Source organism: Suncus etruscus, chromosome 8 (genome assembly GCF_024139225.1).
Source record: "Suncus etruscus isolate mSunEtr1 chromosome 8, mSunEtr1.pri.cur, whole genome shotgun sequence".
NCBI lineage: Eukaryota > Metazoa > Chordata > Mammalia > Eulipotyphla > Soricidae > Suncus > Suncus etruscus.
In genome coordinates, this window is record NC_064855.1 from 6,105,093 (window position 1) to 6,127,220 (window position 22,128).

Sequence of the window (22,128 nt, forward strand, 5' to 3'; positions counted from 1 at the left end):
TGTTTATAAATATCTTATTGGTATTCATTGTATGTCTGTGATGACACAAACATAAAATGTTAGGAAGAAAATATCTCAGTGAAGGGACTAGGACCCTTGTGGTTATTGTCCTGGTAGCAGGAGGCTCCTTAGTGGCTGTCCTGGTCTGGTGGCCACATCCAATTTTTTTTTTCCCAATCTAGGTAGTTAATTCACATGCGAGTTGATGGGAGTGTGTGTTTCTGTGGAAATTCAGTGTTTCTATCTGGGTGGCGGGATGTGTGTTTCGTACAGCAGCGACTCTGGTTAATGATGGAGGGGTTTGTCACCTTGCCTCCTGCTTCCTATGCCTATGTCTTCTGTGAAGTGTCGGACTCTCCTTGCATCCTCTGACTCAGTGGGTTTCGGGGAAAACAACCCTTATGAGAAAGCTCATCAGAGACTTCTAGTGCCAGGCTTCCTGCATGCAAAGCAAGTGCTCAACCCATTGAGCTCTACTCTGCTCTTTCCTCTCCCCTTCCCTTTCCTCTCCCTTCTTCTCTCCTCTCTCCTCTTTTCTTTCACCTCTCCTCTCTCCTCACCTCTCATCTCTCCTCTCCTCTCTCTCCTTTCTTCTCTCCCCTCCTCTCCCCTTCATATAAAACAAAAAAACCATGGGTTTGTAAGGCCACCCCACATGCCATGTTTCTAACCTCTTAGGCAGACATATCTAAAGTAGCAATATAGCAGCAAAGAAAAAATAAGCCAAGCCAGTCAGGAGGGAGCCATGGAGCCAGTCTGCACCTGGGGGTATCTCTGAGTGCCAAGCCCAAACTGACTTTTCTTTATTATACATTCACCAGGAGGGGGAAGGTCTAGAGTGAGACAGATGTACCTATCAATGAGCTTTTACATATCAAGGGAAGAGGTTTAAGGAAGAAGGAAGTTGGGGGAGCACCTTTGTTTGGGGTTCATAGCCAGGTGTCATCTTATACCTCCCCTTCCCTTTCATTCCCTCCCCTATCCTCCCCTCCCCTTTCATGTCCTCCCCTTCTCTCTCTTCCTCCCCTTTTACCTCCCCCCTCCCTCACAGTTCCAATTTCTCAGGCTCATAAAGAAAATAAATGGTGGTTACTGGTAGCTTTTGTGACCATTTCATGATTTTGAAGCTCTGAGGAGCTTCTCACAGTACCTGAGGACCCTTGATGGCCAAGGGAAGCCACTGTGCTTTCTCCTGCCCTGAATCTGGGTCAGAACCAGATAGCTGTGTCTCTGAGGCACCTCCTGAGCCATCCAAATCCCTCACTCTTTCCCTCCCAGAGCCCATCTCCCAGCCCAAGAACTTCTGTGGAAGCAAAGGCTGCCCAGAAAAAGGTGCTCTCCACACCCTCACTTTGAACTAATGTTCTGAAGGACAGTGGAGCCTTCTCAGATTTCCATCATATTCGAGTTACTGGATCCCCAGAATTTACCTGGTATAGAAGACAGATCCTGAAAAAAGGTAAGATTCCAATGGAAAAGAATAGCAGGACACTGAGTGAAGGGACAGAGATAAGATGAGATGAGGTAAGATTCAAGGGCCTTTGGATTGAATCTGGAACATTCTTGAGCTCCAGATTGTTCCATTATAGAGACTGAATCCAGGGCAGGATAGACAACCCCTCCCCCTGGATTCTTGGGGCCTGACCTACTTCCACCCCTGATGGTAGCCCCAGATCCTCCTCCCCACAGTGCTGATTGTCTCTCAGCCTCCTCTCTGGCTCTCCAATCTTGGCACTGCCTAACAGGTCTCTGCTGACTGGAAACAATATCCCAGCACAAAATCTGTCACCTGGCTCTGTGGCATTTTACACATTGTCAGAAGAGCTTTTAAGCAGTGGGCTCTAAGGGCTGGCATGGTCTCACAGCCCAGGACCTTGTTTGTTTGTAAAAGGTTATTTTGGGGCACTTTGAAGTTTAGCATGTTGTTGTCTCTCTGGGACATGGCCTGGACTTAAAAAATTGGCATTGGCTGCCTCATCCTAATATAGACTCCTCTTGGACTGCCTGATGTGGCATGTGTATGTTTGTGTGTGAGAAAGAGAGTGAAAATGTGTGTGAAAAAGTGTGAATGGGTATATGAACATATAGGAGGTGTATGAAAGTATGTATGTGTGAGAAAATATAATTTTGAGTATATGTGTTTGAGAATGTGTGTGAGAGTGGAAGTGTGTAAGAATGTGTGAGAATATGTGAGTGTGGAAGAAAATGTGTGTGAGAAAGTGTGTATGTGTGAGAGTGTTGTGAGATTGGGTGTAAGTGAGAGAGAAAGAGAGAGAGTAAGAGAGAGAGTAAATATATGTGTTAGTATGTGTGACTCAACCATTGAGTTACCCATCTACACCATGCCAGGGCTCCCTAGGGAGGGCAAAGGATTTCAGTTTTGCTTTTCCACCTCCAAGAAAGTCACTCCAAGAAAGATCAACTAAGAAAGGGTGAGACAGCACAAGTTCACTGACCCTCCCTACAGAGAAGCTGCATCTCGGCCACACTGTCATCCTCTTATCTGTCCCTGTCCTTTTCTGTGAAGGGACCTTTACTCCCCCTGTCTCCATGCTATCCTCAGGTCCCCCACAGTGCACAGGCCAGCATGAGAATGTGTCTCAAGGTGACACCACTGATGGGTGAGGCTGCACTTCTTAATCCCTTTATGTAATCCTTCCTGCTTGGTTTGCACTTATTTGCAGGGCTCTAGCAGCAATAAAATGGTTCCTTTCCCCTAGACAGAGTTCACTCAATTTAAATCTGGATTGATTATAGCTAAACTTATGACATGTCTTTACAAAGGAAGGAGAAAAAAAAGCAATAAATTATGCACAGGAATTATTTGGCACTTTTTCAGCCCCCAGCAGAGTCCTGAGCTCAGCACATACAGAGTAGGGAACTGTCCTTCCCCTTGACTCTCAGTATCTTCTCCCACCAGAAAAGATGCCCCCAAGGGAACATCAAGCCAATGTCATTTCATTCCTTATTCAAGGGTCCTCTGGCTATAAGGCCAGTTTCTGAGCTGACTTCATGGGGTCACATGGCTTCTCCCTCTTTCCTTCTTGTGTTTGATGTGCTCTCTGTGGGGACAATCTAACAATGCCAATAGCCTGGGCTGCTTCTGTACCCCTTTATAGCTTCTCACCCAGCTTGGCTCTCAAACACTCCTAGAAACCGGAGTTGCTGAGATGCATCAGCCTAATGGTTCCTCTGCTGGGAATGAGCACTGCACAGTGAGTGAGCTGGATCAGAGCCCAAGGACTTCCCTCTCTTGCTGCTTCCCTAGAGACAGTCTCACATGAGCTTACCAGACAGGGGCTTGGACAGGAGGCAGCAGAGGTGGAAGGTTACATGAATTTTGAATTAAAGTCTATTTCAGTGTAATTAAGATTGCATCACCAAATTTAATTCAGGGAACTAGGACTTACCTATAAACAAATTCTAAGGTTATGCCTTAGTTTCTACAAGTCCCAGTGCCCATACGCCTTGACAATCTTTTAAGAGAGTAATTGCCAATCTACAACAAGCTGTACAAGTAGGGAAGTTTCACTAGCATTAGTAAAGGAGGGAGATTTGGGATGCATACTGGACACAGGGATGGAGGGAGGACAACACTGGTGGTGGGAATGTTCTTCATTCATTGTCACTAGGTGCCTTAAATATCACTGTGAAAGATTTGTAATTCACTTTGACCATAATAAAAATTAAAAAAAAAAAAAGAGTATCATTCATCTCACCTCTGTTTGAAACTAGACCATTGGACTTTCTGTCTGTGTATTTGGAGACCACCCCTAGCAGTGCTGGGATAACTCCAGGACTGTGCAGGTAGTACCTGAGAGGCCAAGAAGTACAAAGGATTGGCTCAGGGTCTTATGCTTGCAGGCAAGTCATGCACCCCTTTAAGCTAGTTTCCTGACCCCTTCCTTGGCTGTTTGACTTGACAGAGATATAAGGAAGGAAAAAAAAACTGAATCATGATGAAGGTTCTGGGAAGGTGACTTAAAGAGCTGGTGTACACATTGGAGCTCTAGGTTTGACCTTAACACCTCATAGTCCCCTGAACGCCTCTGAGTATATTCCCTAAGCATGCTACAAGTGCCTCCTCCAAAAGATAAAATGAAGCACCATACGCAGTATGAACTGAGACCCTCTGCATCCAGTCCTAGGAATGCAGCTAAGAAAGGTGATGATTAGTTCTGTCCTTCTGGGCAGCTGAAGTCAACTGGGAGAATCCATGGAAAGAGGCTTGGCCAAGAAGGGGTAGTAGTGAGGTCACAAAGACCTCACATGACTTCCCACATTGCCTTTTCCTTTGACCTTCTGGATGACCTTGAGAAAGAAACCCTTTCTTTGCCTCTCAACTGCTTGAAATTTTTTCTGGTCAAGTGAATGTATTCCAGTGATCGTGCCTAATGTTTACCCAGTAGAATTCAAATTATATTTAGGTAATAGCTTCCAGTCAAGGTTTATTTAGAAGCAAGAAGCAATTTACTGTGGGTGTGTATGTTAAGATAAAGGCAATTATTTTAAATTGTTGAATGTTTCATTTTCTTTCCTCAGAATATTTATTGAATTATCCTCAGAATAATAGAATCTGCAGAATAATTTTTTTTTATCAATAAAGAATACAATGCTAATATCCCTTTTCTGATCCACAGGAGAGGGATATTTGTTCCAAGATATAGAGAGAGAGCTATGGTTTAGGGGCCTGGGGAGACAGGGCATATTTTTTATTTGGATTTTGGCTGTGATCTGGTTTTAAAGGGCAGGTAGGAGAGGGAGAAAAATTAGATTTTCCATCATGGTGTTTGGGGAGTAATTTGACATCCCAGAGGCAGATATGTCATGGCCATTGCTGATGGGCTGTGTTTCCTACAGTGGACCTGGACCGACTCAACGACGATGTGAAGCGTTATAGCTGTACCCCCCGAAACTTTTCAGTCAGCCTGAGAGAGGAACTAAGGCTGAGCAATGCTGTGTTCTTCCCTCGGTGCCTATTGGTACAACGCTGCGGGGGCAATTGTGGGTGTGGCACACCTGGATGGAAGTCCTGCACCTGTTCTTCAGGGAAAACCGTGAAGAAGTACCATGAGGTATGTGACTCAACCAAAGGGTGGAAGCACTGGGCCCAGTGCATGGGCGTAGGACACTTGCCAGGTAGCTGGTATCTAATTTAGGCTAATGCTTGCAAGGGCCCTGTGCAGAGGTATATCCTTCAGGAAGAAGAATTTTATTTTTCTGGTCCTTCTATAAAACAGACAACAGTCATGTTAGGTTATTCAGTGAAATGTCCAATGTAGTGACTTCAGGGTGGATGTGAACTCTTTGAAACAATAGATAGTGTCCATTTACAGCCCATGGCTGCAGAATTGAAGATGCCTTCCAGAAATGTTGAGATTATGCTTTGTATGTTGGAGGCCCTGAGTTCAATCTCTGGTAGCATATGATCCCCCATCCTGTTCTCCCCAAGGTTGGGTTGGCCCCACATGCTGCATCTAAATACAGAACCATCAAGATGCACCACCAAGAAAGACCCTGCCCCTCAAAAATAAGTATTATTTAAATAAAAAGAACAAATCACTTTTTATTGAGGGCCAAACTTTGATTCATTAAAAAATATTAAAAGAGGGCCGGAGAGATAGCATGGAGGTAAGGCGTTTGCCTTTCATGCAGGAGGTCATCGGTTTGAATCCCGGCATCCCATATGGTCCCCTGTGCCTGCCAGGAACAATTTCTGAGCCTGGAGCCAGGAATAATTCCTGAGCACTGCCGGGTGTGACCCAAAAACCACAAAAAAAAATATTAAAAGATAGAAAATATGAATTGACAAAAATATGCACTGATGATAAAAACTCATAAAACATGAAAATATTTTATCTAGAAAAGCTGTTTTAGATACTGCAGAGACAGTACAGCAGGTAGACTACTTGTCTTGGATGCAGCTGACCTGGCTTCAATCCCAGGTGCCCCAGATGATCCCTGATATTTGGGCCCTTGATTCAACCTGTTCAGAGTGCCTCAGCTCTTGGTTCTATGAGGACCTGTCTTCTCACTTGGTCTCAGTACCTCCATTTCAGGGCTCTGTCTCTGCCCTGGCCACTCTCTACCAATGGACCAGAGCTCCAGGTAGAAAATCAAATGCTTACCCTTCTCAGTTATGAAGGTCTCAGAAAAAATGACCACTGTCTCTTCTGAGTCTTAATTCTATGCATCATTTTCCTAGATCCATGAACATCAAAGGTGTCAAAGTGAAAACAGAGAGATATGAAACATTTTTATTCCTCTTAAGAAATCATGTGTGTCCTGAACACTACCTGACTTAGAAATTGGGTAGAACCTTAAATAAACTCTTAATGATTCAGGTATATGCACTATATTGTGCTGAAATATTTACTTGTGTTCCTGTGTCAGCCATTAATTCTGGAACTGTTACAAAGCCATAACAGCCTTTTTTATATTCCCAATAAACAAGAACCCAACTCAGCAGATCGCTTTTCAGCCTGGTACTGTTTTACTAGTGTCATGGCTTTCTGCAATGATTCATCCATGGTTTATTGGCAACACGGCAAGGAACTGTAGTTAAATGTCTTTGCAAACAGAGCATCTTCAGTGTGAAGCCACTGTGGGCCCAGCCAGTATCTCAAGTCAGCAAGTCAACTTGGCTGGCTTCTTGTTGGTTTGCCAGGCAGCGGAGACAAGTCAAGATTTCCATTTTCACTCACAAGTGATCAGCCATGGCTGGCTGCTCCTCTGTAAATTTTTATTTCAACTCTTGGGTTTGTCTCTGTGAGCTATGAGTTGGAAAATAGAAAGCATTTTGTGATGGCACCTATTAGCAAGTGTCCTTCAGGGGATATAATTAATTCACCGCTTCCTTCCTTTAATGGTATCCAGATAACCCATAACCAGCCAGTTTGCTTTCTCATATAAAGGCTTTTCATTTTTCTTTTAACTTTTCACGCTTCCTCAAATAAGCTTTGCTTTCTTCCTCCTTTCAGAGCTTGTGTACCTGAACCCAAGACTATTACATGGTCTGAAAGCTTTGAACATCAGGGCTGTGATCAGCGAGCAAGGCAGTCCAATTTCCACTTTGCTCACACACTACTTTCCTGTCTTGTCTGCAAAAGTGTCTGCCAATTCATTTCTCTCTTCTTATCAGCAAAATACATATATACTGTGCTCATGTTGCTTAATATAAAACACAGGGAAAATCCCTCCACAATCAGGAGACCAGTTAGGAAGAAGAAAAAAAAAATAAACCTCCAGGCTCTGCTCTCATCCAAAGCACACAAGTTTGTTTGCCATCAAATGAGAAAGCAATTCTAGATGCAGCCCTGGCAACTTATTAGGCTTTAAGAACAGTCTTCTTTCAAGAGAGAATATTTATAATATGCTCAGCATCTTCTGAATCATATCCCTGCCCTGCATCTGCAAACCCCCAAGGTTTTTGGTTTTTTGCATGTAGATAACCTTGGACAATAGTGACTAGCTCATATTGGAGAAGTAATTGCAGATTTTTGGCATCCATCTGGCAGTAATTAGACCATGTAAGGCAGGGAGAGACTTTCCTCTCTACAGAGCTAGTTCACACCTCCAAAATACCACATTCTTCCACTTTGGCATGTCTTACTCAGGTTTCTTTCAAGGAGATGCAACATCTAATTCCTCTGAGTCCAACAATGGAAGAACATGGAACTAAGAATAGGGACATGTCAGTGAAAGCTTTCACTCAATACCTCTGTTATATTTTTCAAAATTATATGAGGGGATTGACAGGAATCTAAAGCATGAATCACTTTATTAGGGCCTCATTTTAATTCCCTGACTTGTTTTACTCTGGTCCCTGGACTTATTGGTGGTGGATAGCATTGATGTCTAGAGGAAAGAGAACAAGACAGAACCTGAATGTTTATTCTTGAATTTCTGTGTCAATGTCATTACTGCCATGTTTCCCCTCGGGGTGATGCTGAAGATCTAGCATTCATACACATTCTGTTGAGTTGAATGAATCAAAGTTGTTTTTGTTTATCTAGGGTCACTCCTGGTCGGCGCTCAAGGCTCACTCCAGGAAGTGCTAAGAGAGCATATGGAAATCTAGGGATCAAACTGGAATTGGCTGTATACACTGCAGTAAATCTTAATTCATACACATCTATCTCTCTGGGACCAAACTACAGTTTTGATGTCTTTGATGACGTCCTGGGACAAATTATAGTCCCACCACTTGCTAACTCTGGAACCTGGAGCAAGCAACTGGGTATATCCTTATGTCTGAACAAAATTAGAGCAAGTATTTAATAGTACCTGATAGTACTGCAGCAATGCCCAAATAACATTTGCTAAGTCATACTAGTGTGTGTCATTTAGCAAAGGCCCAATAATGCGAGTGATATTTCTTTTCACTGTCATTGCCTTCCAGGCATTTATAATCCATTTACTAGAAAAATACATAATATATCATGAAATTGTAATTTATACAGTATAATATACTTGCAGAGGGGAAAGATGGCATGATTTGCTAGTGCCAATGGCATTTAGACCATCCCCTATATTAGAAAAATCTACTGCCTTGATATAACAGAACTGTATGGTGGTGCCAGGACAGGGCTTAAAATCTGAAAAATAATATAATCAAAAGGAGAGAGTAACTGGAAACTAAAAATATAAAAAAAATTATTAACTGACTACACAGTGTATCTAAAATTTTTCTAATACTTGAGTTGGTATTGACTGATGTTGGACATACATAATATAGAAGATTAAACTTCTATTTAAACCTGCTAATTAATTTATTTCTTTAAATTTACTACTAAAAATAAAGATATTGAGGCTGGAGAGATAGCACAGCAGTTGGACATTTGCCTTGCACACAGTCGATTCAGGACAAACAGTGGTTCAAATCCTGGCATCCATATGGTACCCTGTGCCTGCCAGGGACAATTTCTGAGCACAGAGCCAGGAGTAACACCTGATCACCACCAGGTGCGACCCAAAAACCAAAAAAATAAAATAAAGTACAATAAAATACAATAAAAATAAAGATATGTTAACTTAAGCAATGATGAAATAGACCCAGGAATCTACAAAAAATGTTTACAATGAGCATAATTTGTTTGAACTATCAAAATGTAAGAACATAAATTTTTGTTTATGACCTTCAGATTATATTTATATTAACAAAACATATACCATCTGATATATATTATCTTCATATTCATATCAGTGCTATTATTAATACTTTCTTCATTGACCCATGTACAATGATAAGATGCTTACTATTGTTTTTATAAAACATGTTTTGGTTGGAAAAATCTTTGAGCCCTGTTTGAGGACTACCTGGCACAAAACATCTTCTTGGAAAGTTAGAAAAGGATCCCTGAGGTTTCAGGTAATAAAGCAGAAGGGATTACTATGATCAGCAGATCCCTGATGTTTGTTCCTAAAAATACTTACTGTGTACATTCTGAAAGTGAACTCAAAGCTGCCACGGGAGTCCCCAAGGATTAAGAATCAGCTATCATAAAGAGAGGAAGTGACATCAACTGGAATTCAGCTCCCAGGCCTTTCTGATGAAAATTGTTCCTTTTCCTAGGTCTTAAAGTTTGAGCCTGGCCATTTCAAGAGGCGAGGCCGAACCAGTAAGTACATGGGCCTTGTTGACATCCAGTTGGAGCACCACGAGCGATGTGATTGCATCTGCAGCTCAAGACCACCTCGATAAAAGTCTGTGCCTCTTTCATTCTAAGCACAGCAGAACATTGAGAGAGAAGGGTGTGATAAGAATCCCTTTCCTCAGCAGCAGCTGAATTATCTGGCCAAACAATGAACGCAGTGGTTGCTGAGTTTCAACATAGCTTTGTTAGCATGGTGGCAAGTATCAAGGCCTATCACCAACTTGTCTAGCCAAAAATATAGGATTGCATTTAATAATAGCATCTGAGGATATGTGTATGTACCTAGATATATCCATATACATACCCATGTCAATGTGTAAATAGATGAAGTGGTTTATTCTGTATATATATACAGGTGCATCAAAGCCTTGGTGTGCTTGACCTTTATCATCTTTTCATTACATAAGGGCCATACTAAATATATTAAACATAACTTTAGAATATTCAAAACATGAACTTTTGTTTTTATTTTAAATCACAACATAATTTGGGGATCTTGCTCTTTCACAGAAAGCACTATGAATATTAAAACCATGCAAATGATATTTTCTTATGTATGTCTTAATTATTTAGGTAAAAAACTAGGCTTTCTGAGAAAAAACAAAAGCCTAGCCAGATAACCTACATACTTGATTGATTGATGTAAGTAGGTAATATATCCATAAGAGGGGCTGGAGAGATAGCACAGCAGTGTTTGCCTTGCAAGCAGCCAATCCAGGACCAAAGGTAGTTGGTTCGAATCCCGGTGTCCCATATGGTCCCCGGTGCCTGCCAGGAGCTATTTCTGACCAGACAGCCAGGAGTAACCTCTGAGCACCGTCGGGTGTGGCCCAAAAACCAAAAAATAATATATATATGTATATATATACATATATATCCATAAGAATGCCATAATAATATAGGTGCTTCAGAAATTGGGGCTATGTCTTCTCTTCAATTATTCTTGCTGATACATTCTTAGAGTCCTGCTAGAAACAGTAGCAAAAACTTCAGGTATTATTTTTTCCCAAAAAGCTCTCCACAAAAATAAGTCCTCTGGAGAATGAAATGGTACCCTGTATGAGTCTTTCTGCATGATATCATTAAAATATTTAAATGGTTGAAAATCAAGAAAGTGAGCATTGAAGGTATTCTCATGACAGAATCAAATGGGACATCTGATAGGCTCCAGACTGAACAGTGAAAGCAAACTCTCTTCACCCCATGCCATGCCAATTAATTTCATGGCATCTTGCTTGTGTGTCCCTGGCTCTTTACTAGACAAGCCTGAATTTATAGTTTCATTTCAACTAGCCATCAGGATAATTTATAGTCTGAGAGCTTTTGTATTTTGAAACAATCTGGCTTTCTTGATGTTGATTCCTTACCAGATACTCACTGAATGCCACTCTGATTGCCTTTTCCTGGGCTGAGTAAAATCGGATCTGGGGTATTTGCTTCCTTCTAACTGTGGATTTGATTCAAAGAAGATGCACAGCAATTGTGGAAGCATTTCAACCCTTCCATCCCCTTATGAATCTATTTTAACTTTGGTGGTTATTATTGGTATTTAGAGGCATTTTTCCCCTCTGGCTCCCGAATGTCTCACTTAAAGAAGCAGGAAGTGATTCATCAGACTCCAAGTTGAAACCTTCTAACACCACCCTAAGATCTGCAGAGCTCAAGGACCCTGACAAGAGCCACCTTTTTCTTCCTGCCTTGAAATACAAGAGGAGCTGATATTTTGTGTGTGTCTAGGTCCTACTCATGACCATCAACTTGGGTGCAAGTAAAATGAAGGTCCCCTTGGTACCCTCAAGACTAAAGTCTTCACTATCTTAAAGCCAATTTCTACTGGAAAAGTGCCTTGAATGCATCTCTAAAAATATCCAAGCATTTGGCACATAGGGAGTGAGTGATAAAATTCAACACTGGTTTAGTTTGTTCAGATCTCCCAGCCAGAATGAGTGGGTGCCAAATCTTTACCCCAGTAGCCGCCCTTCCTTTTTCATGGTCACTTGCAAGTTTTCTACCAAAAAAACATCAGCTGCCTGAACCAAAACTCTAATATGCATTACGTCACTCCAGCCTGACTGGCCTGCAGCAGAGCCCTAAGTATGAAAAATGATAGTGTTCTACCCAATTTTCAATAAACCTTCCCGGTTGTAATAACCAGGATGTTTTTCAGTTAACACTATCTGTACGTTTTATTTATTAGCTGAAATGTGAGCAGGCATAGTCACTCACTTTTCTCTTTCCTTTGCTGAGTGTTTTATTAAAACTTCTCTCTTGGTTATCTGTTATCTCTTGCACTTCCAACATATAGCCAATAAATCTGTTTCATTGCTATCAAAGGAATAAAAAGCTCTCCAAACAAATTACATTTCAAAACAAACCCTAATAAATCCACACTTACGCATGCCTCACTCACTTGGAATAATGCCTCTTATTTAATATGTTCTCAAAGGGCAGAACATTTAAATTTTTTTAAACGTTTGGGCATTTTTCTTTGGGAGGGGTCATATCAGTAACACATAATGTTTTTCCTTCTTGTAGCAATTTTATAGCAAATGTAATATGATTTTTATCATCATGAAGAATAAACATGATTTTGAACAAAACCATTGCATCATCGAGTACTCAGTTGCAGTTTTATTTATTTTCATAATTGCTTTAACCATAGTTATAAAGTTGTTCATTGTTCAGTTTCACTCATACAATGTACACCATCCTTTGCCAGTGTACCCTTTCCATCACCAGTTCCCTCTCACCCCTTACTCTGCCAATCCCACCTTGCTCTAAAGCAGGCAATTTGTTTAGCAGGTGTATATATTTGAGATTTGATTTAATAGGCACATGCCACTGAAGAGACAGGAGGACATTTCTGCAGCCAGCATGTGGTGTTAGAAGAAAACAAACTACAAACCTTATTTTGTAGAGGACAGTCTCTTTTCCCTGTCCAAAGCCAGATGAAAAGGTGGGTTCTGGATTTTATTGCTATTTTTCTACCTTTTTTTGCTGTTTTGTTGTGACTGTGTTTTCTGAAATGCCCAATTATTTTCCATCTTATTTTTTGTGTTATTTGGGGGTCACACCCATAATGCTCAGGGGTTACTAATAGCTCTGCAGTCAGGAATCATTCCTGGCAGTGCTCAGGGGAATATAAGGGGTGCCAGGGATCAAACCAAGTCAAACACCCTCCCCACTGTCCTATGGCTTTCATCTTCCCTGACTTTGTGCCGAAATCCATTACCCATTGGCAGCCTTGGCATGAGAGCCAGTTGCTCTCTTCCATGGAGTCTGAAATAAGTAACATTGCACTCACTTCCCTTTGGTTGGTCTTTGCATCTTTTTCCCTCTAGATGGGCTTGCCAGCTGGTAGCATGCCATCAGGTCTGGCTCATAGTTGTTGACTTTTAGTGGGTAGATTGGTGGACAGGTATCAAAGAGCTCTTCCTCCTGTAGGAACTTCTGTTGGTACTTTCTTATTCACCATCATCTGGATGGAGACAAGATGACAGCTTCATAGCCACTTTCCTATGAAACAATCCACTTTACTCGTACTTGGTTGGGTGGGGAAAAAGAAATAGAGCCAGTGTATTCTGTGTCAAGAGTCAATTACACCCATAGAAAATGTAGAAATCGCAGCTAAAGGGTGGATTAAACTGTGGTGAGAGCATGAAAATTTGGTCAGTCCATATAATTTAGCTTCTTATGTGAAACATCAAACTAGTTGTGTATATAAACAGCATTTTAATGCACATACATTAAGAATTTTATTTTATTTCCTGAAATGTGCATGTGTTGGGTTTTGTTTTATGAGTAACACAACAGATGTCCAAATGGTTTGTATTCTCCGTGGTCCTCTGGAGAACATTAAATTAAAATTCATAAATTAGTATTCATGCCTGAGATGCTAGAAAATACAGTTTTGTTTATTGACAGCTCTGATCAAATATGCTGGGAGAGAATATTTATAATTCATGGAGTTTATTGACATCCACTCAAATTTTGTTGTTTTTAAAGATCAAGTTAAAGATTACATGGGCCTTTCCAAGTTAACATCACATGGGGGAATGTCTCCCAAATATAATAGTTAAAGATCAAGAATGGATAAGCAGCTAAACGCTCCACTCAGGACTTCATGCTTATTATTCCAGTCATAGTTCTGATATTGGAAAATTAATTTCTGCCCTCTTGAAAAATAAGTTTAATTCCAAGAGTGCTCAGAGAACATTAACTTTTATTATGGACTTATTCTCTTCTAATATGGTGTGCTAACAAATTTTTAGAGCACTTTATTGAAATTAAACTTAGTTTTATGATTTCTTGACCTTCATTTGCTAGTGGAACTATTTGACTTCTTATTGCCTTAAACTGTAGGACACTGGTTGCCAGATTTAGTGGCCAAAAACCAAATGTTAAATTTCCTCTGAGATTCAATTTATATTTTAAACAATGTCTCTAATGCAAATTGTCTCTTGAAAACGTAAGACTCGGGTTTTATTCTCTGGCCCGTATGGTTAGGAACATATTGCAAATTCTTTCCTTTTGACTTCCTCATTTCTTCTCTTTACCTCCAGACCTTACCCATCAACCTTCAAACTGAGGGAATCAGAGTCAATGAAAAGACACAGGAGGTGAGATCTCTTGTGACCATAAGAATAGTGAAGGCATAATTTTCCAAGTGAGAAATTAGTGAGATAATGTTCCCAACTTAATAGTGGTTAAGAAACCATTGTTCTTAACTGTTGTGTATGTAAACATTTTATGGGATTATTATGTTACTGACCCTACCCTGTTTGGTGATTGTGCCCTATCCTAGGGTGGTACCTGATTCTGCTTCCACCATTGGGTGATATCTGATTCCACCATTGGGTAGTACCTGATTCTGGGGATAAAAAACAAGGGTCTGTGGACGGCTGGGGCTTTTTGGCTGGAACTGATGCTGAGGCTTTGGACTTCAGTCTTGTCTACCAAATAAAGCTAATATTTCCATAAGCCTGACTGTCTACGAGCTGCTTACCTGCTGCCTCACCTCAAAACAACTGGCTGAACAGGGTGGCAGATGTGTATTTGGAGCTGGAAGTGAAAGACCTCATCCTCCATTCCTCCATCAGTCAACCTCTTTAGGGGCTGACTTGCAACATAATAGTGCCCAGACAGGCTGAACCTAGACCCTCAAGTGAAATACTTCATTGGAAATTTCCTCTGCTGACCATTAAATGGTTTCTGTGGTTAGTCGTGTGGATTCTGCCATCTTTTTGCTTCTGCATTGGTTCTCTATTATACAAGTGGATTATTCCATTTTGTTTAAAACTAATTGGTTTTGATCTAAGGACAATCACTGCAGTTGGATGATTGTGGTCTATATTTCAAATGAAAATTGCATTATCTCCAGCCATCATAGTTTGTGGAATTTCTGTGTTGGCTCACGTTGTTATTGTGAGCATAGTTATTGGCTGGTATTTAGGAAATAGAAAGTGTAGAAATGATGAGGCTAAAACCTGTATGGATAATAAGGAAATCTTTCCAACGAAAATTCAGACCAAGATGCAGGCTGGCGAATCCAGCCCAACCATCAACAATATAGAAATTGTTGCTGGAAGAAAAACAACTCGGAAAGTTAAGCCTGATTCTAGCGAATTGCATGACACTAGTGACTCAGACAATGATCAACCTCCAGTGCTAACTCCACAAGGGAGGCCTCATTATATTCACAAAATTGAATCGCACTACAGTGCAAATTCAGACAATAAACCACACTCATGGCCTCAGAGCTCTATTCAGAGTAATTTTGCTAATCTGGCCTCATCCCCTTTACACAGGGTAAATGTTTCTAACTATGTACCCTTTCGGATGGAAGAATTAGATCGGATTTAAAAAGCATGTAAAGAGTATGGTCCAAAATCACCATATAGTGTGGAATTACTAAGACTTTGGAGTCATAACTCATCTTGGACTTTGTATGATTTTAAAAGAATCGCTGAAATATGCCTGTCATTTAAACAGTGAACTGAATGGGAATTGTACTATTCAGAAGGCGTAAAAACCAAATTTTATAGCCCAAATGGTACAAAAAAACAAGTGGCAGGTGTTATGCTATCATATGAATTATTGATGGCAGAAAATCAATTTTCAAGTATTCAGACACAAGCAGCTTTACCTAAAGAAATATTAAATTTAATTAGGGATATTGCATTGTCATCATGGGAAAAAATTGGTTCTAACAGCATTGCTAGAGGAAACCTTTTAAAAATTACCCAAAGCCCTTATGAGTCATATGCAGAGTTTGTAGGTAAGATTAAAGATGTTCTGAAGTTACATGTCAAAGATGAGGAGATGAGAAACTTCCTAGTAAAATCTTTGGCGTATCATAATGCAAATTCGGCCTGTAGATTAGTATTGAATACATTAAAAGAAAAGGCAAATGTGAATGATTTCCTTTATGCCTGCCGGAATGTCTATGGGGATCCCCAACCTCCACCCCACTTAGACTTGGTACAAACCTTCCCAGTTACCAAGGGAATGAAGCCTTACTCCCCTTGGGGACAGGGCACTTTACATAAACCAGGTCTTTGCCCAAAATGCAAAAAGGGTTGCCACTGGGCAAAAGATTGCAGATCCAGAAACCTCATTGATAATAACCTAAGTAGAGGTTTCAACACAATCCCCAGGAGGCAAATTGTCTGCTACCATTGTAGAAAACAGGGGGATATCAAAAGGAATTGCCATCTTCTTTTAAATTCACACAGACATGATGCAGGGAAACACCCACAGGGCCTCCCCCCAGGCCCTTCCAAATCAGGGGCAAAGTTCACAAACAATAATCCTTCCAAGCCCAGCCCAAGAAAATTCATCACGATAAGGAAATTAATTCACTCCACATCAGGGAGAGCCGGATTAGACATATTATTCTCAGAGGACATCACAATTTACCCAGGAGCATGCCCTTACATGTTAGAAACTGGCATTGTGCCCCCTGGGCTGACCACTTAGTCCAGGGGATCAAGATCCCCCCACACCAGGCGGGTCTTCAGGGCCACGCCTGGTTAATCGGGCCCTGGGGGGTAGGGGGGAGAAATTCCTCCCTATGCATCCAAAAACTACAGAGGCATGGCTAGGCTCAGAACACTCCCCATGCCAGGATTTCTGGGTGTGTTTGACTGGTATGTTGGAGGCTCTGGGCAGGAAAGCTAGCCATAGGCCCCCTGGGCTGACCACTTAGTCCAGGGGACCAAGACCCCCACACACACCAGGTGGGTCTTCAGGTCCATGCCTGGTTAATCGGGCCCTGGGGGGGGAGAAATTCCTCCCTATGCATCCTAAAACTACAGAGGCATGGCTGGGCTCAGAACACTCCCCATGCCAGGATTTCTGGGTGTGTTTGACTGGTATGTTGGGAGCTCTGGGCAGGACAGCTAGCTATAGGTCCCCTGGGCTGACCACTTAGTCCAGGGGTACCAATATCCCCCCACACCAGGCAGGTCTTCAGGGTCACGCCTGGTTAATTGGGCCCTGGGGGAAGGGGGTGAGAAATTCCTCCCTATGCATTCTAAAATTACAGAGGCACGGCTGGGCTCAGAACACTCCACATGCCAGGATTTCTGGGTGTGTTTGACTGGTATGTTGGGGGCTCTGGGCAGGACAGCTAGCCATAGGCCCCCTGGGCTGACCACTTAGTCCAGGGGACCAATATCCCCCCACACCAGGCGGGTCTTCAGGGTCACGCCTGGTTAATCGAGCCCTGGGGGAAGGGGGTGAGAAATTCCTCCCTATGCATCCAAAAACTACAGAGGCACGGCTGGGCTCAGAACACTCTGCATGCCAGGATTTCTGGGTGTGTTTGACTGGTATGTTGGGGGCTCTGGGCAGGACAGCTAGCCATAGGCCCCCTGGGCTGACCACTTAGTCCAGGGGACCAAGACCCACACACACACCAGGCGGGTCTTCAGGGTCACGCCTGGTTAATCTGGCCCTGGGGGGAGGGGTGAGAAATTCTTCCCTATGGATCCAAAAACTACAGAACCGTGCGGGGGCATGAGCCCCCGCTCATACTTCATGTATTAAGATTATTCCTTATTCTTATGTTACGTTTTGCGTATCCAGAATATTCATTTTGTATTCTGCCCTTTCCCACACCCCTACAAAGCTCTTTTTTACTCCTTAACTCTCTAACCGCCCACAAATGTCACTAACCTACATTACTCTTTTTAACTTCAGTAGTGTACAATCCTAATCACAGACCAAAACCGTGAATTTTGTGTAACAACCCCAAACTGTTTCAAGATACAAAAAATGAACACGTATTTCTTTAGAATATTTTGTGGTTTTTCTCTGACAGCTATAATTCTTACTAAAAGTTGTCTTATACAGTGACGATTCTAACCACTTTTTATCTTCTCTTTTTGAGCTGTTTAACAAGGAATTTTGGTGAAAGAGTCCCCCAGTTTAGTGTTTATGACTGAACCATATCATGGGAATCATTGGAATTGTTCTTAAGGCCCCCATATGCGCCAATAACACCACGTGGCATTGTTTCTTTTTTGCATAGGCACATTAAAATGGGAAAATACTATACATACAAATAAGATCCTATCTAATAGAGATTGGAACACACAAATCTTGTAGTGCAAAGGGACCTTACACCCTGAACATTGACATAACGACCTGGCACATACCTCAGAAGAAATGGCATTTTCCATTCACCCCTGAACCAGGGAAGCCATCCACGAAACATCCAGGCTGGTCTATAACATCACCTGGAAGCAATCCTCTACACGGAAGACCCTACACTGCTCAGACATCGACCTGCTCAAAAGAGACTTCCCTTAACACTGAGAAGACTTAACAACAACGATCTGCTTACAGGACAGGGCTCCCTGAATTGCCCTTTGATTGTGAGGTGAAACGAGAGGATGCTCCACATCCTGACTTCATTATAGGATATGCAGATTCCAGGATATTTAATATAGAAACATGATAGCAACAACAGAGACTGTGAAAAATAAGAGTGTGTTGGCACTACAGACAATGTCTTGGATTGGACGATCTAGCTTGCCTGGAGCCTAGAGTTGGTCTTGTGCCAGGAAACTTTAGGGGTCGGGTCTCTTTGTATTTAGGCCAAGGTTATTTCTTTCCATGTTCCTCATATTTTGGTGGGCCTATGCAAACAACAATTGCCACTCTAACCATTTTTACTGTTCTCCTTTGACTCTAATCCTGAAAAAGAACCCACTTAAAATTTGAGGTTAACTTAAGCTAATATGCCTGTATATGGAAATGTAAAAAAATACTATGCCTCTAATGTTTAAGGAGTTACATAAGTTTTATGGCTTTAGATTGCCTTGTGTGCTGTTAAGAAATATTATAATGTGTTACAATCTGGGGACTTGAGGGACAAAGTAATTGTACATGGATTCTGTCTTATTTATCTTAATGTTCTTTGGCTGAAATTTCAAAGTTAAGATATCAGCAAGGGGACTTCTGAGAATTATGTTATGGGTGATTGTCCTTCCACTGTAACTTTACCTTGTCCTCTTTCTTTGCATCCTTGTTATCATAATTAAAAATAAAAAATTAAAAATTAAAAAAAGAGAAACTGGCATTGTGGGCCCGCCACCCCCAGATACTATGGGTTTGATTCTTGACAGAAGTTCTTCAACATAAAGAGTATATCAGTAACCACTGGTGTCATTGACTCAGATTCTATGGGAGAAATCATTGTAGTTATTACCGTACCAGCTACATGGACCTTTAAAAAAGGAGAAGTGATTGCCCAGATAATAATATTGCCATATGTCAAATTTGGGACTTCAGATAAGACTAGAATTGGAGGTTTTAGAAGCACAGATCCAGGTGCTGCTCAAAACCCAATCATGGCTATGGTTACTAAATTTAAAGATGAACACCCAATGATCAAACTTCACTTGGAAGGGCAACCCTTTGATGGCATGATAGATACGGGTGCTCAGGTTACCATAATTTCTGATAAAGAATGGCCAGAAAATTGGCCTCTTCAGGAAATCCAGTATTCGCTAGAAGGAGTAGGAGGCCTGAGCTCCTGTCTGTTGAGTACAAGGACTATGATATTTTACAGTCCAGAAAATCAAAATGCGACAATAAGACCTCATGTGGGCCCATTTTCACTATCCCTGTGGGGCCGTGACCTACACAAACAGTGGAAAGCAGAATTGCACATCCCATTAGCTCCAGAAAAGCCTGAACCTTCTTTTGATTTAAAACCCCAAAATTTTTAGTAGGGGCCACTACCATAAAAACACCAGCACCAATAAAAATAAAATAGAAATCTAACGAACCAATTTGGACAGGTCAGTGGTCCCTTAAAACTGATAAATTAAAGGTGCTGACAGAATTAGTGGAGGAACAGCTAAGTTCAGGACATATTGAACTCAATGGAATTCACCTATATTCACTATAAAAAATCTGGTAAATGGAGACTTTTTTTTGGGGGGGGCCACACCCGGCGGTGCTCAGGGGTTACTCCTGGCTGTCTGCTCAGAAATAGCTCCTGGTAGGCACGGGGGACCACATGGGACACCGGGATTCGAACCTACCACCTTTGGTCCTGGATCGGCTGCTTGCAAGGCAAACGCCACTGTGCTATCTCTCCGGGCCCTTAAGTGAATGGAGACTTTTGATGGATCTTAGAGCTGTAATTTATCCATGATACCTATGGGCAAATTGCAGAATAGTTTACCATCACATGTAGTTATTCCAAAGGAATGGCCACTAATTATAATTGATCTGAAAGACTGCTTCTACCATATTCCTATCCACCCAGATGCATTCTCAGTTCCTTCTCTCAATAATACTCATCCCTACAGACATTTCCAATGGACTGTTCTCCCCCAAGGCATGCTGAATTCCCCAACCATGTGTCATTTTTTTGTACATAAGGTTTTGAGCCCTGCTCATGAAAAATTTTCTCAAGCCATGATATTTCATTATACAGATGATATTTTGCTCGCAATGAACAATGAAACAGATTTACAGGACTTATACTCTTATGTTATTGACTGTTTACAAACATCAGGACTGAAAATAGCTTTAGATAAAATACAGACAATGCCACCATGTCAATAATTGGGTATTATTTTGGACTGGATATCAATACGTCCACAAAAAAAAATTTCTATCAAAAAAGAAAACCTCAGAACGCTTAATTATTTTCAGAGAGTTTTAGGTGACGTAAATTGACTCCGCCCTGCACTAGAAATCCCGAATGCAAAGATGTCTAATCTGTTTAAAACTTTGGAGGATGACCCTGCTTTAGATAGCCCGAGAAACTTAACAACAGTTGCCAAGAATGAATTGGACATCATCTTGAGCAGATTACAAAAATCGTTTCTCTTAAGATTCATCCCAGGAGAAAAGGTATTTCTGTTAATCTTCCCTACTATAGAAACCTCCACAGGGGCATTGATGCAACAGTCAGGACCTTTGAAATGGGTGTATTTGCATAACAAACAGCCTCGCTCAGTTGTCCCCTACTTGCGACTGATTTCAGAGATTATTATTAAGGCAAGACTCAGATCTATATCTTTACTAGGTTTTGACCCAGATATAATAGTTTTGTCAATACCAAAAAATAAAATTGAGTCAATATTGCCTCTTAATGAATCTCTACAAAGGGCCCTCTCAGATTTCACAAGAGAAATATCCTCCCATTATCCAGCAGGAAAAACTTGGGAATTTTTAAAGAAAACTCAGTTTGTTATTTCTTCAATTGTTCGGGATTCCCCTATTCCCAATGCCAAGGTTTTTTACATTGATGGATCCCAAAATGGAAAAGGAAGAATAACCGGAGAAAACATTAATATGACCATAGATACCAAATATAAATCTGCACAGAAAGTTGAATTAGGAACGCTAATTTACCTATTAGAAAATGTATCTGAAGCCATGAATATAGTTTCTGATTCTTTGTTTGTGGTAAATTTATGTCATGTGATAGCCATTGCTTCCCTTAATGCTAATAACCCAATCATACAGAACTTACTTAAATGACTACAGCAGCCTCTTCAAAAATAAACTGAGCCCATTTTCATCACACATATTAGAATCCACTCAGGTCTTCCAAGGAAGACTCAAGGAAATAAAACTGCTAACTTGCTAGCAATGCCTATATTTAAATCACCTGTAGAAGAACATTCAGCCCTACATACAAATGCTCGCTGTTTACATGTGAATTACCAAACCCCATGGAGGCAAGCTAGAGATTTTGTAGAAAACTGCAACATATGTGCACCGTTAACAAAAATGACTCACATAGCAGGAGCAAACCCAAGAGGCTTACAGTCTAACGAACTTTGGCAAATGGATATAACTCAAACAGATTTATTTCCAAAAAAATCTTATCTTCATGTTATGGTGGACACTTATTCTCGGTTTATGTGGGCAATTTCTATGTCTTCTCAAAAATCTAAGGCTGTTTGTAGTTTTCTTTTACAATGTTTTTCTGTGATGGGTA

The 22,128-nt window shown here is 41.1% G+C and overlaps 1 protein-coding gene across 2 annotated transcripts in view; it reads left to right on the top strand.

Moving 5' to 3' along the window:
- Positions 1–10,106, top strand: part of PDGFD (platelet derived growth factor D) — a 165,638-nt gene extending 155,532 nt beyond the window's left edge. For both annotated transcript variants that reach the window (XM_049778573.1, XM_049778574.1), the window contains exons 6-7: positions 4,861–5,075; positions 9,575–10,106. In XM_049778573.1, coding sequence (XP_049634530.1) covers positions 4,861–5,075; positions 9,575–9,703 — 344 coding nt within the window. In that variant the 3' untranslated portion in view covers positions 9,704–10,106. The remainder of the gene's footprint in view (positions 1–4,860; positions 5,076–9,574) is intronic.
- Positions 10,107–22,128: the final 12,022 nt, after the last annotated feature.